The 17,860-nt window shown below is 42.6% G+C and overlaps 1 protein-coding gene across 2 annotated transcripts in view; it reads right to left on the bottom strand.

The window, feature by feature from the left end:
- The window catches only part of LOC112263587 (metal transporter CNNM2-like), a 65,425-nt gene that overhangs the window by 12,248 nt on the left and 35,317 nt on the right, over positions 1-17,860 (bottom strand). Inside the window, exons 2-6 of one of the 2 annotated variants that reach the window (XM_042303816.1) lie at positions 6,649-6,792; positions 6,097-6,234; positions 3,920-4,089; positions 1,005-1,098; positions 431-490 (exon numbers count right to left, since the gene is read on the bottom strand). In XM_042303816.1, coding sequence (XP_042159750.1) covers positions 431-490; positions 1,005-1,098; positions 3,920-4,089; positions 6,097-6,234; positions 6,649-6,792 — 606 coding nt within the window. Of the gene's footprint in view, positions 1-280; positions 344-430; positions 491-1,004; positions 1,099-3,919; positions 4,090-6,096; positions 6,235-6,648; positions 6,793-17,860 lie in introns of both variants that reach the window. The other variant, XM_042303815.1, reaches the window with a different exon arrangement.

The raw sequence follows: 17,860 nt of genomic DNA, 5'->3' as shown, positions 1-17,860 counted from the left end.
TTGATACCGGTAAATACCAGGCTTAGGTGAAGTGTACACTCATCCCAATGGGTGATAGACAGATGGAAGAGTTATATTAGATGTGAGGAGAGATGGAGAGATAGAGGGATAGGGGGATGGACAGACAGACAGACAGGCAGACAGACAGACAGGTTGACAGACAGACAGTCAGACAGACAGGTTGACAGACAGACAGGCAAACAGACAGACAGACAGACAGACAGACAGACAGACAGACAGACAGACAGACAGACAGACAGGAAAGAGAGGACTACCATACCTGGAGATCCTGCTAGGGACTCAGCCCTACTGACAACGAAGGTACGAGACAGGGAGAGAGGGACTGGCGAGGAGAGACGGACGACAGAGAGAGGAGACACAGAAAAGTCCATCACCAGAGCCCACAAATGAAATAATTGTATAACGTTACCATCGTACACCGTGTCCTGATAAACAACCAACGTGCCATCCAAGCACATTGAAAGAGGGTCTGTGATAAAATATGACAAAATACATCATCTCATAAGCATGTGCTCTATGTTCCATAAACCAAACTACAGTGACAACCTTTTTTGATGAGGAGGGTGTAATTCTGCCCTCTCACCAGCAGGTGTCTCTGAGATCCTACTAGCGCCTGACTGGAAGTTTGTGAATGAACTGAGAAAATACAGAGGCTGCGTCACAATTTTTTTAAATCATACCTTGTTTCAATATGAGTCAATTCACTTGGTTACTGATAAACTGTTTCTTTACTATTTGTAAACCAGTCATCCTGGCTCTAGCCCTTGTCTCAGTAGCTGCCAATGGATGATGGGTAGGAGGGAATTGGGGAAATCTGAAATATACATGGTAGGTTCCTATAGACTACAATCTAGTATTTTAGTAAAGTAGTTTTATATAGGGACGTAGGGTTCTGGACAAAAGTGTTGTGTACTGCAGTGAATATTTATAGGACCTCATTTTAGACACAGCCATTGAGACGTCGGTGCACAAGGAAGTCTTACCTGGAGAGGTGGTGAGAGCCATCATCCCATAGGAGGAGAACGCTCCTGCTTCAAACTTCATCCCTTCCTTCCCTGCCTCCACCTCCACCTTCCCCTGCAGAGGAGCACAACACACTCTGCGTAAGAGTCTGAAGAAGACTCAGATCAGTTGAGAAGTACTGCAAGGTATAGAGGTTTGATCATCAGCTACAGTAAATTCACTATGTGTTTTTGTTTCGGCAAGCATTACAGTCGAGGCATTGACTGAACCGCGTAACAACATTTCAGAATTCACACCTTGAACAATATTCAGACAAATCTCTCCTTTGCAGTGAGATGACGATCTACTTCACCTTCTTTTTAAAGGCCCAGTGCTTTCTGTTTTTCCTGTGTTTTGTATCATATTGTACAACAGCTGATGAAACTGTGATCCGTGTTATTTCCTGATAGTTACTGGTTGAAAATATAATCTCATCAAGCAGGGTTTAGCATGGGTGGAGTTTCAGCTTGCCTGGTTACAGCACCAGGCGGTAGATAAGTTAATAGACCAATAACAAAGAGAGTTCAAACCTCTCTGCCAACAACAGCTAGTTTTTTGTTTTCGGGTGCCCTCCCCCTCCCCACTCAGACCACTCCCAGACCGCCCTATAAACATTCTTGCTTGAGAATTTATTTTTTGCAAAGAAGTTTTTTTTTTTTTTTTACAATTTTAATTGAAAACTATTACATAATGATACTTAATTGTTACCCAGAAATGATTTGATATTGATATAAAAACATCTGCATTGGGGCTTTTAAGTCCACAAAGTCAATTTCCTATTTGCATGCTGCAACATTTCAGCCAATCCATCTCTAACACTTTCTCTTAATAAAGATGAAATACCCAATGCAGAAGTGTTTATCTCAATATCAAATAATTTCATGTTAACAATTAAGTACCTTACTGTGATTGTTTTCAATCAAAACGGTCAAAAATAAACAAATTCTCAAGAATTTAGCTTGGACTGTCTTGGAGTGGTTAGAGCTGGGAGGGGAAAACTGAAAACTAGCTGTTAATTGGCAGAGAGGTTTGGAACTCTCTTTCTTATTGGGCTATTAATTTACCGCCTGATGATGTCACCAGTCAGGTCAAAACTCCATCCTCTTTTCAAACAGCTCTTACACTAAAAGGGCATTATCATCATCATCATTTTCACAATTTCACTGTATTTTTCCAACCTCATAGTGAGGAAATATGTATAAAATACAGAAAATTCACTTCTTTTGACTGCACTGGGCCTTTAAAACAGGTACTTGCAGCATCACTTCCGACTTGCATCACCCTCATGTTGCCACCCTGACTCGAGGGCAAATCTCACTCTTGTTTATAATTTGTGGAAAATCCCCTTGCGTTGTTTAATAGCTGCCAATCCCCTTCCTGGCCTACACTCTTAGGAAAAGGGTTCCAGAATATTATTTAGCTATCCCCATATGAGAACCCTTTTTGGTTCCAGGTACAAACTCTTTTTGGTTTCAGGTAGAACCCTCTGTGGAAAGGATTTTACATGGAAGTCAAAAGGGTTCCACCTGGAAACAAAAAGGGTTCATCAAAGGGTTCTCCTATAGGGACAGCTGAAGAATCGCTTAGGTTCTAGATAGCACTTTTTTCCCTAAAGCCTCTTTTATACCAGGTTCTGACATGCGTCAGTTGTCCTGATCTGGTCAACATTTTGATTGTGCCCACATTTGTCAACAGGTGTAGACAATCAAAAGATGCATGATTGTGATTAGACCTTCCTGACCACCGGAGGAAGTCAAAGACGCATCTTGTACGGATATCCTTGAAGTGTAAACGAATCCTGACCACGAAAGCTTAGAAATTTGTCCCGTCCTCTAAAAATAAATTGCACTGGCCTGTTGAGGTAGTAATTATGGGCAACGATACCTCAACAATTCCTCCAGAACAAACATCATGGACTTCATTAGCAACCAACTGCCTACTGGAGTGGGAGTGGGAACTGGAAAACCCAATGCCCATTTTATTCAGAGCTGGACAAGGTATTGGGCTGTAATGATGAGTATAAAAAGTTAGCTGTTTTCTGTCGATTTATACAGCTCATGTCGTAAAGGGAGGTTCAAGTCAGGTTGGATAATTTTGCATCGAGGGAGGGACCATGGAATCTGGTCACAATACGGACGTAGAGGGCAGATAACAGACACATTTTGGCTGACACGTGTAGACGCAACAAATCTCCATCTTGGTTGGATGATGACAACTACATGTTAATGCAAGGTGTAACCACAGCTGAAGAGTGTAGTGACCGTCGCCCAATAGCATGGCCCATTTCTGACCTGGCCCGACAGTGTGGCCCATTTCTGACCTGGCCCGATAGTGTGGCCCATTTCTGACCTGGCCCGATTAGTGTGGCCCATTACTGACCTGGCCCGATAGTGTGGCCCATTACTGACCTGGCCCGATAGCGTGGCCCATTTCTGACCCGGGCCGATAGTGTGGCCCATTACTGACCTGGCCCGATAGCGTGGCCCATTTCTGACCCGGGCCGATAGTGTGGCCCATTACTGACCTGGCCCGATAGCGTGGCCCATTTCTGACCCGGGCTGATAGTGTGGCCCATTACTGACCTGGCCCGATAGCGTGGCCCATTACTGACCTGGCCCGATAGCGTGGCCCATTACTGACCTGGCCCGATAGTGTGGCCCATTTCTGACCTGGCCCGATAGTGTGGCCCATTACTGACCTGGCCCGATAGCGTGGCCCATTACTGACCTGGCCCGACAGCGTGGCCCCGCTCTACATTTGTCAATGCTGTCATTGTACAACTACATACAGCATCACAATCACTGCAAGTAAAATATCTGCAAAATCCGTGTTTGGAGTGCCCCAATAGCGTGGCCCCGTACTAACCACTGGCCCAATGGCGTGGCTCGGTACTGACCTGCAGGATTAGTATGAAGTAGTCCACAGGCTTGTTCCTGTGGAAGAGGTAGTGCTCCGGTGCTCTCTTGTTCTTCTCATCGTACTTCAGCTCCTGGATCACGTTGGGGTGTTTGAGCAGACGCAGCAGGATCTTCTCTGACATCTGCACCGGCCCGAATGACTCCACCTCTGGAGAGGGGGATGGATGGAGAGAGAGTGATGGCAAGAGAGAAAGAGAGAGAGAGAGAGTGGGAGAGAAAGAGAGAGAGTGAGAGAGAAAGAGAGGGGGAAGAGAGAGTCAGAGAGAGAGAGTCAGAGAGAGAGAAAGAGAGAGAGAGAGAAAGAGGGGAAGAGAGAGTCAGAGAGAGAGAGAGAGAGAGAGAGAGAGAGAAAGAGATGGGGAGAGAGAGAGAGAGTCAGAGAGAGAGAGTCAGAGAGAGAGAGAGAGAAAAGAGAGAGAGAGAGAAAAGAGAGGGGAAGAGAGAGAGTCAGAGAGAGAGAGAGAGAGTCAGAGAGAGAGAGAGTCAGAGAGAGAGGGAGAGAGAGAGAGAGAGAGAAAGAGATGGGGAGAGAGAGAGTCAGAGAGAGAGAGTCAGAGAGAGAGAGAGAGAGGAAGGGGGAGAGTCAGAGAGAGAGAGTCAGAGAGAGACAGAGGGAGAGAGAGTCAGAGAGAGAGAGAGAGAGAGAGTCAGAGAGAGACGGGGGAGAGAGAGAGTCAGAGAGAGAGAGAGGGGGAGAGAGAGAGTCAGAGAGAGAGAGAGGGGGAGAGAGAGAGTCAGAGAGAGAGAGAGGGAGAGAGTCAGAGAGAGAGAGAGAGAGAGAGAGAGAGCGATGGAGAGATAATTTAAGAATAGTAAGATAGTAAGATACAACATTGTACAAGACAACAAGATGCAGTGGTGAGACACAAGATATTGTGATGTAATACCCTACAATACCATATCAACAATAGAATTCCATGTAAAAACACACTCCCTCTCTTGCATTTACCATATCACCTTATTATCACCATATCCACGGTAAATTGACTATAATAATATGTATTGCACACAGGCTCAACCTGATACTCCCCATACTCTATCATTATTCTCATTGGTTAAGGTAAAAAAGGTTAACCAATCGTGCCCCTTACACCAGAGTGTGGTGATATGTCTCAGTTGGCAGCTTGCTCCACCACACTACGGTAGGGACCTGCTAATATCCAAAGTTCCTTTAGAGGGGCCAGCGGGGCCACAGCTTTAAGCGATGCTTAGCGGCTCACTAGGTCAAAGTTCTCACCAAATCCCCTACAAATGCAACATATTTTAATGACCTGTGCTCTACTACTGGTAGCTAGCTGGGACATTCCACGGTGGTTCCGGTTGTACGTTCCATGGGATTTTTCTAATAGTATCTCAAATCTTTTAAACACTTGGCACCACAGCCATATATTGATCTGGATCTAATGTTCTGCTTTGAGCTTTAGTCTGTTTGTTTTAGCCTGTTTGTTTTAGCCTGTTTGCTTTAGCATGCCTGAAGTGCCAGATGGAATGGGGTTTGCACTTTGGGGACTATTCCATTCGAACCCATTGCCCTAGGCAAGCTCAATCAAGCACATCTCAATCAAGAATGTCAAACATATGTGAATGCAGGTCTGGCATGCAGACATGCCTTCTGTGAGAACCCCAGAAATCAGCCAAACTGTTGAAAGTGATGTCATCGTGAAAGTAGTGTAACCAAATTGTGATATGTGTTCCAAGCTAAATGCTCCAGTCTCCCAACCGCTGAGAACATGACACGCAAGCAAATAGTCGGCCATGTTTTCAGACTGAGCCATATAAGGTCTGTGCAGACATCCCCTGCCGTGCTCCCCAGAGGCCTAGTGTCTCCTCTCAGACAATCACCCACGTGTACATCACAAACACACATTCTCGTCTCAGACACACACTGTCGCCACACACACGCATTCACGTGTCGCAAACACACACTCAAACACACACACTCTCGCCCTCTCCACACACACACACACACACACACACACACACACACACACACACACACACACACACACACACACACACACACACACACACACACACACACACACACACACACACACACACACACACACACACACACACACACACACACGTTCCACAGTCAGGGTTCTGAGGGCACACTGGGGAAGTCAAGCAGCAACGCAGTGTGCACACTTGCCTGTTGCTAGGTAACGCAGGGTTGCCAGCAGAAGCTGAGGTGATATTTTAACCTTCATTTCACTGTCGTTGGGCTTGAAGGCTGAGAAATCCTGCTTCCGCTCACGATGGGTGATTTTCTTCTTCGTTTTGTTGTCAGCTGAGGGGAGAAAGAATTGGGGAATGGGGATGAAAGGGGAGGAATTGTTTTTAGGAAAAGGGAGAAATTGTCAGCTGACTTTGATAGTGCATTTCCTAGGTACAAGGGTGAATAAACTTTAGTTACTCAAAGGAATTTATTTTCAAGCAACTATCTTCTTTCCCTATGGACAACGTGTGTACAATGTAAAATAAAATAAATGGGGGAAACAGAGTTGCCGTTGAAACATTACTGGACGTAACATAACAACGATGTAAAATGCCTGGAAGCTAAACCTTTGCAGTAGCACCTTACATTACAGCAGATAATAAAGTGGTACTAGTCTGGTAACAGGTTCAAGTTACTCATAATGAAAACATTGATACCCCTTCATTTCAATAAAATGTGCGCAAAGTAAATAGTTTGGGCACCTACTGTACAAGTCTGTCTCGTCCAGGATCTCTGACTTGATGATTTCCTCGATTATGTCCTCCAGGGTGACGATGCCCAGGACCTCGTAGAAGGGGTCCCCCTCACCCTCGTTGTTCACCCTCTGAACTATGGCCAGGTGGGATTTACCTAACACACACACACACAGAAGGAGAGATAGAGAGACAGAGAGAGAGAGAGAGAGAGAGAGAGAGAGAGAGAGAGAGCGATAGAACACACATTTAAGAGGTTGTAAAGTTTGGGTCACAGTGATAAAGTGCGGCAAGAGCCTCTGTCTCCAACGCTATGAAGGTCAACTTATGAACACGGTGGGCTTTTTGAACAGTGGATAGAGGTCAAGTACTCTCTGTTCATGCAATATATCACTAATTACAAACCAGGTGGTTCGAGGCCGGAATGCTGATTGGCTGAAAGTATGACAAAGAAATATATATTTTTCCGTCGTTAAACAGTTTATAACAGCAATAAGGCATCTCAGAGGTGTGTAGTATATGGCCAGTATTCCGAGTACCGTAGCCAGGTACTCTGTGTTCCGTCGTACAAAAGAACAACCCTTGGCCGAGGTATTTTGGCAACACAACACACATCCACAGGCCTCACTGCTTAATGATACATTGCATAAAGTAATAAAGGACGCATCACACATCATCATCATTTTATTCCCCTCATCAATGTACACCCAATACCCCATAACGACAAAGCGGAAACAGGGCTTTGGACATTTTTGCAAAAAATGTAAAATAACAGAAATAACTAATTTACATAAGTATTCAGACCCTTTGCTATGAGACTCAAAATTGAGCTCAGGTGTATCCTGTTTCCATTGATCATCCTTTAAATGTTTCTACAGCTTGATTGGAGTCCACCTGTGGTAAATTCACTTGATTGGACAAGATTTGGAAAGGCACACACCTGTCTATATAAGGTCCCACAGTTATCAGTGTATGTCAGAGGCAAAAACTAAGCCATGAGGTCGAAGGAATTGTCCATAGAGCTCAGAGACAGGATTGTGTCGAGGGACAGATCTTGGGAAGCATTGAAGTTTCCCAAGAACACAGTGGCCTCCATCATTCTTAAATGTAAGAAGTTTGGAACCACCAAGACTCTTCCTAGAGCTGGTCACCTGGCCAAACTGAGCAATCTGGTCACTCTGACAGAGCTCCAGAGTTCCTCTGTGGGGATGGGAGAAACTTCCAGAAGGACAACCATCTCTGTAGCCCTCCACCAATCAGGCCTTAATGGTAGAGTGGCCAAACAGAAGCCAATCCTCAGTAAAAGGCACATGACAGCCCTCTCAGACCATGAGAAACAAGATTATCTGGTCTGATGAAACCAAGATTGAACTCTTTGGCCTGAATGCCAAGCGTCATGTATGGAGGAAACCTGGCACCATCCCTACGGTGAAGCACGGTGGTGGCAGCATCATGCTGTGGGGATGTTTTTCAGCGGAATGGGACTGGGAGACTAGTCAATGTCAAGGCAAAAATGAACAGAGCAAAGTACAGAGACCTCCTTGATGAAAACCTGCTCAGACTGGGGCAAAGGTTCACCTTCCAACAGGACAATGACCCCAAGCACACTGCCAAGAGAACACAGGAGTGGCTTCGGGACAAGTCTCTGAATGTCCTTGAGCGGCCCAGCCAGAGCCCAGACTTTAACTCGATCGAACATCTCTGGAGAGACCTGAGAATAGCTGTGCAGTGACGCTCCCCATCCAACCTGAGAGCGTTTGAGAGGATCTGCAGAGAAGAATGAGAGAAACTCCCAAATACAGGCTTAAATTGCTGCCAAGTGTGCTTCAACAAAGTACTGAGCAAAGGGTCTGAATAATTATGCAAGTGACAAATAGTTAATTTAAAAAAAATATATATATATTTTACCATATAATACGTATGAACATACTGGGCATATGCTTTGAGGTTTGCAACTTAATAAAAGCTTGCAGAAAGTAACAGTGAGTAACATAGTAACACTAGTAATACAGTAGTAACAGTAACATAGTAACACTAGTAATACAGTAGTAACAGTAACACAGTAACACTAGTAATACAGTAGTAACAGTAACATAGTAACACTAGTAATACAGTAGTAACAGTAGTAATACAGCAGTAACGGTAACACAGTAACACTAGTAATACAGTAGTAACAGTAACATAGTAACACTAGTAATACAGTAGAAACAGTGAGATGGTAACACTAGTAATACAGTAGTAACAGTGAGATGGTAACACTAGTAATACAGTAGTAACAGTAACATAGTAACACTAGTAATACAGTAGTAACAGTGAGATGGTAACACTAGTAATACAGTAGTAACAGTAACATAGTAACACTAGTAACACAGTAGTAACAGTGAGATGGTAACACTAGTAATACAGTAGTAACAGTAACATAGTAACACTAGTAATACAGTAGTAACAGTAACACAGTAACACTAGTAATACAGTAGTAACAGTAACACAGTAACATTAGTAATACAGTAGTAACAGTAACACAGTAACACTAGTAATACAGTAGTAACAGTAACATAGTAACACTAGTAATACAGTAGAAACAGTGAGATGGTAACACTAGTAATACAGTAGTAACAGTAACATAGTAACACTAGTAATACAGTAGTAACAATGAGATGGTAACACTAGTAATACAGTAGTAACAGTAACATAGTAACACTAGTAATACAGTAGTAACAGTGAGATGGTAACACTACTAATACAGTAGTAACAGTAACATAGTAACACTAGTAATACAGTAGTAACAGTAACACAGTAACATTAGTAATACAGTAGTAACAGTAACACAGTAACACTAGTAATACAGTAGTAACAGTAACATAGTAACACTAGTAATACAGTAGTAACAGTGAGATGGTAACACTAGTAATATAGTAGTAACAGTGAGATGGTAACACTAGTAATACAGCAGTAACAGTAACATAGTAACACTAGTAATACAGTAGTAACAGCGAGATGGTAACACTAGTAATACAGTAGTAACAGTAACATAGTAACACTAGTAACACAGTAGTAACAGCGAGATGGTAACACTAGTAATACAGTAGTAACAGTAACATAGTAACACTAGTAACACAGTAGTAACAGTAACATAGTGACACTAGTAATATAGTAGAAACAGTAACACAGTAACACTAGTAATACAGTAGTAACAGTGAGATGGTAACACTCATAATACAGTAGTAACAGTAACATAGTAACACTAGTAATACATTAGTAACAGTAACACAGTGACACTAGTAATACAGTAGTAACAGTAACATAGTAACACTAGTAATACAGTAGTAACAGTAACACAGTAACACTAGTAATACAGTAGTAACAGTAACACAGTAACACTAGTAATACAGTAGTAACAGTGAGATGGTAACACCAGTAATACAGTAGTAACAGTAACACTGTAACACTAGTAATACAGTAGTAACAGTGAGATGGTAACACTAGTAATAAAGTAGTAACAGTGAGATAGTAACACTGGTAATACAGTAGTAACAGTAACATAGTAACACTAGTAATACAGTAGTAACAGTAACATAGTAATACTAGTAATATAGTAGTAACAATGAGATAGTAACACTAGTAATGTAGTAGTAGTAACAGTGAGATGGTAACACTAGTAATACAGTAGTAACAGTGAGATGGTAACACTAGTAATACAGTAGTAACAGTAACATAGTAACACTAGTAATACAGTAGTAACAGTGAGATGGTAACACTAGTAATACAGTAACATAGTAACACTAGTAATGCAGTAGTAACAGTAACATAGTAACACTAGTAATACAGTAGTAACAGTAACATAGTAACACTAGTAATACAGTAGTAACAGTGAGATGGTAACACTAGTAATACAGTAGTAACAGTAACATAGTAACACTAGTAATATAGTAGTACCAGTGGGATGGTAACACTAGTAATACAGTAGTAACAGTGATATGGCAACACTAGTAATATAGTAGTAACAGTGAGATGGTAACACTAATAATACAGTAGTAACAGTGATATGGTAACACTAGTAATATAGTAGTACTAGTGAGTTGGTAACACTAATAATGCAGTAGTAACAGTGATATGGTAACACTAGTAATATAGTAGTAACAGTGAGGTGGTAACACTAGTAATACAGTAGTAACAGTGAGATGGTAACACTAATAATACAGTAGTAACAGTGATATGGTAACACTAGTAATATAGTAGTACTAGTGAGATGGTAACACTAATAATGCAGTAGTAACAGTGATATGGTAACACTAGTAATACAGTAGTAACAGTAACATAGTAACACTAGTAATATAGTAGTACCAGTGGGATGGTAACACTAGTAATACAGTAGTAACAGTGATATGGCAACACTAGTAATATAGTAGTAACAGTGAGATGGTAACACTAATAATACAGTAGTAACAGTGATATGGTAACACTAGTAATATAGTAGTAACAGTGAGATGGTAACACTAGTAATACAGTAGCCTACTATGATGTCAAGCTCTTGGCCTATAACGTGACTGTATTGATCTCTATCAATCAGTATAAAATAAGAAACAATGTTCTACTGTCTGGCACACAGCAATGACAATCATTCCATTTGATGGAAAGAAACCTTAACCCACATCTGCTTTCCCAGGACCCTCTACTACACAGCCACTGTCTGCAAAAACCCCTCCATGCAAAATACTGTCAACCAAAACGCTAAACAAATTCTTTGCCTTTTCTCAGCGAGTGATCATTTAAAAGGAATTTTCCAGAGGAGGCCCGGCCCGGGCTAATATTAGCCCAGAAAATGAAGTTTCCGTTCCCGCCCTCCCGGGCGATATTCTCACTGACCGAAGTCACTACTGTGTGATCAGATTGTCTTGGAGCTTGTGGGGTCGTTTAGATGCAGATAGGGCATAGTTTAAATACGAAGGACTCTCTCTCCCTCTCCCTCCCTACCTCCCTCCCTCTCCCTCCCTCTCTCTCTCTCTCTCGCTCTCTCTCACTCTGGTCCCTCAATCGGGTAAATGGATCCAGTCAAGTACTTCAGCAACAATCCCTCTACACTGTGTTACTCTGAGCACCTGAGGAAGTTGGAAAACAGAAGAACAGCTCCATGTTGATCAGAGGGAAATCACTCCAAATACACAGGTGTTGCAGGTCGAGTAGAAACCAACCCTGGAATGTGTGTTAACGTAGCCCTTTCCCGCAGTCAAATGACCTACTAACCTCATTGTGGAATGTTATTCATATTTTTCTTCATTATAAAAATTTTAAAAATCAGAAAATATGGTGTTTCTATGTCCAACAGCTTTGTTATATACTGAAAAATATATAAACGCAACATGTAAAGTGTTGGTCCCATGTTTCATAAAAGATTGCAGAGAAGTTCAAATACGCACAAGAAGCTTATTTCTTTCAAATCTTGTGCACACATTTGTTTCCATCCCTATTAGTGAGCATTTCTCCTTTAACAAGAGAATCCATCCACCTGACAGGTGTGGAATATCAAGAAGCTGATAAAACAGCATGATCATTACACAGGTGCACCTTGTGCTGGGGGCATGGCGTTGTGTGCAGTTTTGGCACACAACGCCATGCCGCAGATTCCTCAAGTTTTGAGGGTGCATGCAATTGGAATGCTGACTGCAGGAATGTCCACCAAAGCTGTTGCCAGAGAATTTAATGTTAATTTCTCTACCATAAGCAGCCTCCAACGTCATTTTAGAGAATTTGGCAGTAAGTCTAACCAGCTCATAACAGCAGACCACGTGTAACCACGCTAGCCCAGGACCTCAACATCCGGCTTCTTCACCTGCGGGATCATCTGATAACAGCCACCCAGACATACCAGCCACCCAGACAGCTGACGAAACTAAGGAGAATTTCTGCCTGTAATAAAGCCCTTTTATGGGGAAAAACTCATTTTGATTGGCTGGGCCTGGCACCCAAGTGGGTGGGCCTATGCCCTCCCAGGCCCACCCATGGCTGCGCCCCTGCCCTGAATGTGAAATCCATAGATCAAATCAAATCAAAGTGTATTTGTCACATGCGCAGAATACAACATGTATAGACCTTACAGTGAAATGCTTACTTACAGGCTCTAACCAATAGTGCAAAAAAAGGTGTGTGTGTGTGTGTGTAGGTAAGTAAAGAAATAAAACAACAGTAAAAAGACATTTGAAAAAAGAGTAGCAAGGCTTCATACAGACACCTGTTAGTCAGGCTTATTGAGGTAGTATGTACATGTAGGTATCGTTAAAGTGACTATGCATATATGATGAACAGAGAGTAGCAGAAGCGTAAAAGGGGGGCTGGAGGGGGGACACACAATGCATATAGTCCGGGTAACCATTTGGTTACCTGTTCAGGAGTCTTATGGCTTGGGGGTAAAAACTGTTGAGAAGCCTTTTTGTCCTAGACTTAGTACTCCAGCACCGTTTGCCATGCGGTAGTAGAGAGAACAGTCTATGACTGGGGTGATTGGGGTCTTTGACAATTTTTAGGGCCTTCCTCTGACACCGCCTGGTGTAGAGGTCCTGGATGGCAGGCATCTTTGCCCGAGTGATGTACTGGGCCGTACGCATTACCCTCTGTAGTGCCTTGCGGTCGGAGGCCGAGCAGTTGCCATACCAGGCAGTGATGTAACCAGTCAGGATGCTCTCAATGCTGTAGAACCTTTTGAGGATCTCAGGACCCATGCCAAATCTTTTCAGTCTCCTGAGGGGGAATAGGCTTTGTTGTGCCCTCTCCACGACTGTCTTGGTGTGTTTGGGCCATTCTAGTTTGTTGTTGATGTGGACACCAAGGAACTTGAAGCTCTCAACCTGCTCCACTACAGCCCCGTGAATGAGAACGGGGACGTGCTCGGTGCTCTTTTTCTTGTAGTCCACAATCATCTCCTTTGTCTTGATCACGTTGAGGGATAGGTTGTTATTCTGGCACCACCCGGCCAGGTCTCTGACCTCCTCCCTATAGGCTGTCACGTCGTTGTCGGTGATCAGGCCTACCACTGTTGTGTCGTCTGCAAACTTAATGATGGTGTTGGTGTCGTGCCTGGCCATGCAGTCGTGGGTGAACAGGGAGTACAGGAGGGGACTGAGCATGCACCCCTGGGGAGCACCAGTGTTGAGGATCAGCGTGGCAGATGTGTTGCCACCTACCCTCACCACCTGGGGGCGGCCCATCAGGAAGTCCAGGATCCAGTTGCAAAGGGAGGTATTTAGTCCCAGGGTCCTTAGCTTATTGATGAGCTTTGAGGGTACTATGGTGTTGAACGCTGAGCTACAGTCAATGAATAGCATTCTCACATAGGTGTTCCTTTTGTCCAGGTGGGAAAGGGCAGTGTGGAGTGCAATAGAGATTGTATCATCTGTGAATCTGTTTGGGCGGTATGCAAATTGGAGTGGGTCTAGGGTTCCTGGGATAATGGTGTTGATGTGAGCCATTACTAGCCTTTCAAAGCATTTCATGGCTACGGACGTGAGTGCTACGGGTCTGTAGTCATTTAGGGCCTAATGAATTTATTTCAATTGACTGATTTTCTTATATAAATTCAGAAAAATCGTTGAATGTTGCGTTTATATTTTTGTTCAGTATATTCCAGTCTTCTGTGATGTGTATACAGTGTAATATTGGGATGCAAACACAAAATGTAATACATTTCAATTCTATATCTGACATGGTACAGGTGTCTTCTTCTTTTTAACCCTATAACCATGTGTGTAAGGTGTCTACCTTTGTCTCAAAGTAGATTTCTTTTAAGACTACCAAGAAACACTCTGTGTGACCCTGATTTAGCTCACCGTAGTAATTAACCGTGCCTTCCCAACACAACACACCAATATAACCCCTGTAAACCAGATAGATCTAGATAGGCCAGGTGTAAGGTGACAACAGCACTCAAGTAAGCCACACACACAGCACAGAGAGGGACAGAGACAGAGGGACACACGCACACAGCACATAGAGGGACAGAGACAGAAAGACACAGACAGAGACAGGTACACACAGCACAGAGAGGGACAGAGACAGAGACACAGACAGAGACACGTACACACAGAGAGAGACAGAGAGAGACACACATCGCACTTAGAGGGATAGTGACAGAGAGAGAGAGACACACACCGCACAGAGAGGGATAGTGACAGAGACAGACAGAGACACACACAGCACAGAGAGAGACAGAGAGAGACACACACAGCACGGTGAGGGATAGTGACAGAGACAGAGAGACACACACACACCTCACAGTGAGGGATAGTGACAGAGACAGAGAGAGACAGAGAGACACACACCAGTGGAATGGTACCAGTGGAATGATATCAAATACTGTACATCAAACACATAGTTTCCAGGTGTTTGATGCCGTCCCATTCTGCTCCGTTACAGCCATTATTATGATCCAACCTCCCCTCACCAGCCTCCTGTGGTATACACATATGTACAGTGGGGCAAAAAAGTATTTAGTCAGCCACCAATTGTGCAAGTTCTCCCACTTAAAAAGATGAGAGAGGCCTGTAATTTACATCATAGGTACGTACACTTCAACTATGACAGACAAAATGAGAAAAAAAAATCCAGAAAATCACATTGTAGGATTTTTTATGAATTTATTTGCAAATTATGGTGGAAAATAAGTATTTGGTCACCTACAAAACAAGCAAGATTTCTGGCTCTCACAGACCTGTAACTTCTTCTTTAAGAGGCTCCTCTGTCCTCCACTCGTTGCCTGTATTAATGGCACCTGTTTGAACTTGTTATCAGTATAAAAGACACCTGTCCACAACCTACAATCCTACAATATGATTTTCTGGATTTTTTTCTCTTATTTTGTCTGTCATAGTTGAAGTGTACCTATGATGAAAATTACAGGCCTCTCTCATCTTTTTAAGTGGGAGAACTTGCACAATTGGTGGTTGACTAAATACTTTTTTGCCCCACTGTATTTGGACAGTGATGCTACAATTTAAAATTGTATATCTGTACACTTGCATTTTGGGTTTTGAGATCAAATGTTTCATGAGAGGAGACAGTATAGAACGTCACCTTCTTTTTGAGGGTGTGTTCATACAAGTTGTCTTCCACATGTTGTTGGGTTACAGCCTGAATTCAACATGGGTTCAAAAGCTTCTTTTTTTGTCACCCATCTACACACATTTCCCCCATTATGACAAAGTGAAAACTTGTTTTTAGAAATCTTTGCATTTTATCGAAAATGAAATACAGAAATATCTCATTGACAAAAGTATTCACACATGTTAGCAGCATCGCCGTTGGCAGCGATTACAGCTGTGTGTCTTTCTGGATAAAATTCTCTAAGAGCTTTCCAAACCTGGATTGTGCAACATTTGCCCATTATTCTTTTCAAAGTTCTTCAAGCTCTGTCAAATTGTTGTTGATCATTGCTAGAAAGCTATTTTTAAGTCTTGCCTTAGATTTTCAAGCAGATTTAAGTCAAAACTGTAACTCGGCCACTGTTGATAAGCAACTCCAGTGTAGCCTTGTGTTTTAGGTTATTGTCCTGCTGAAAGGTGAATTCATCTTCCAGTGTCTGATGGAAAGTAGCCTGAACAAGGTTTTCCTTTAAGATTTTGCCTGTGCTTTGCTCCATTCAGTAGATTTGTATCCTTAAAAACTCCCCAGTGCTTATATATTATATTATATATATTACAACCACACTACAGAGAGCTAAGCACACACACACACACACACACACACACACACACACACACACACACACAACCACACTACAGAGAGCTAAACACACACACACACACACTACAGAGAGCTGAACACACACACACACACACACACATACACACACACACACATACACTACAGAGAGCTGAACACACACACACACACACATACACACACACACACACACACACTACAGAGAGCTGAACACACACACACACACACACACAAACACAACCACACTACAGAGAGCTAAACACACACACACACAACCAAACTACAGAGAGCTAAACACACACACACCCACACACACCCACAACCACACTACAGAGAGCTAAACACACACACACACACGCACACACAAACACAACCACACTACAGAGAGCTAAACACACACACACACACGCACACACACACAAACACAACCACACTACAGAGAGCTAAACACACACACACACACACAACCACACTACAGAGAGCTAAACACACACACACACAACCACACTAGAGAGCTAAACACACACACACACACAACCACACTACAGAGAGCTAAACACACACACACACACAACCACACTACAGAGAGCTAAACACACACACACACACACACACACACACACACACACACACACAACCACACTACAGAGAGCTAAACACACACACACACACACAACCACACTACAGAGAGCTAAACACACACACACCTTCATATCCCTTTATCCTTTTACTGCAGTGGGCTAAATCGGGGTCACACAGAGTGTTTCTTGGTAGTCTTGAACAAATCTACTTTGAGACAAAAGTAGACACCTCACACACATGTTTATGGGGTTAAAAAAAGAAGACACCTGTACCATGTCAGATATACAGTTGAAATGTGTTACATTTTGTGTTTTCATCCCAATATTATACTTTATAAACATCACAGAAGACTGAAATAATAAAAGACTGTTTGACATCGAAACACCAGATTTTCAGAGTTTTTGTTTTTGTAATGTCTATTAATGATTAAATTATGAATATGAATAACGTTCCACCCATGAGGTCACTAGTCATTTGACTGCAGGAAAGGGCTACGTTCCTAAGTGGCAAGGGTTAAAAAGGTTGTTGTCACCCCTAACAAAATCAGTCTTTTTAGTTACAGACTGATCCCAGATCTGGCTGTGAAGTCTTGCCACCTGCTATGGCCATTGTGCTATACAGCACAAACAGATCTGGGACCAGGTTAGCTTAGTTAAGGTCAAGCTTTATAATGACCAACTCCTTAAGTCCTATGACTTAAAGAAAGACCCTATAAGTTAAAAGCCACCACCAGTACATATATGGAGGGGAGTGTATATGCATGGTCATATACTCTCCCCTCCATATGTATTTGGACAGTACATTTTTTTTTTTAAATAACAGTAACAAATAATTAAAGAGCAGCAATAAAATAACAATAGCGAGGCTGTATACAGGGGGGTACAGAGTCAATGTGTGGGGGCACTGGTTAGTCGAGATAATCGAGGTAATAT

Source organism: Oncorhynchus tshawytscha, linkage group LG02 (genome assembly GCF_018296145.1).
Source record: "Oncorhynchus tshawytscha isolate Ot180627B linkage group LG02, Otsh_v2.0, whole genome shotgun sequence".
NCBI classification, from domain to species: Eukaryota; Metazoa; Chordata; class Actinopteri; order Salmoniformes; family Salmonidae; genus Oncorhynchus; species Oncorhynchus tshawytscha.
The sequence above is the reverse complement of the archived record's forward strand: the minus strand, read 5'-3'. Positions and strand labels throughout refer to the sequence as shown.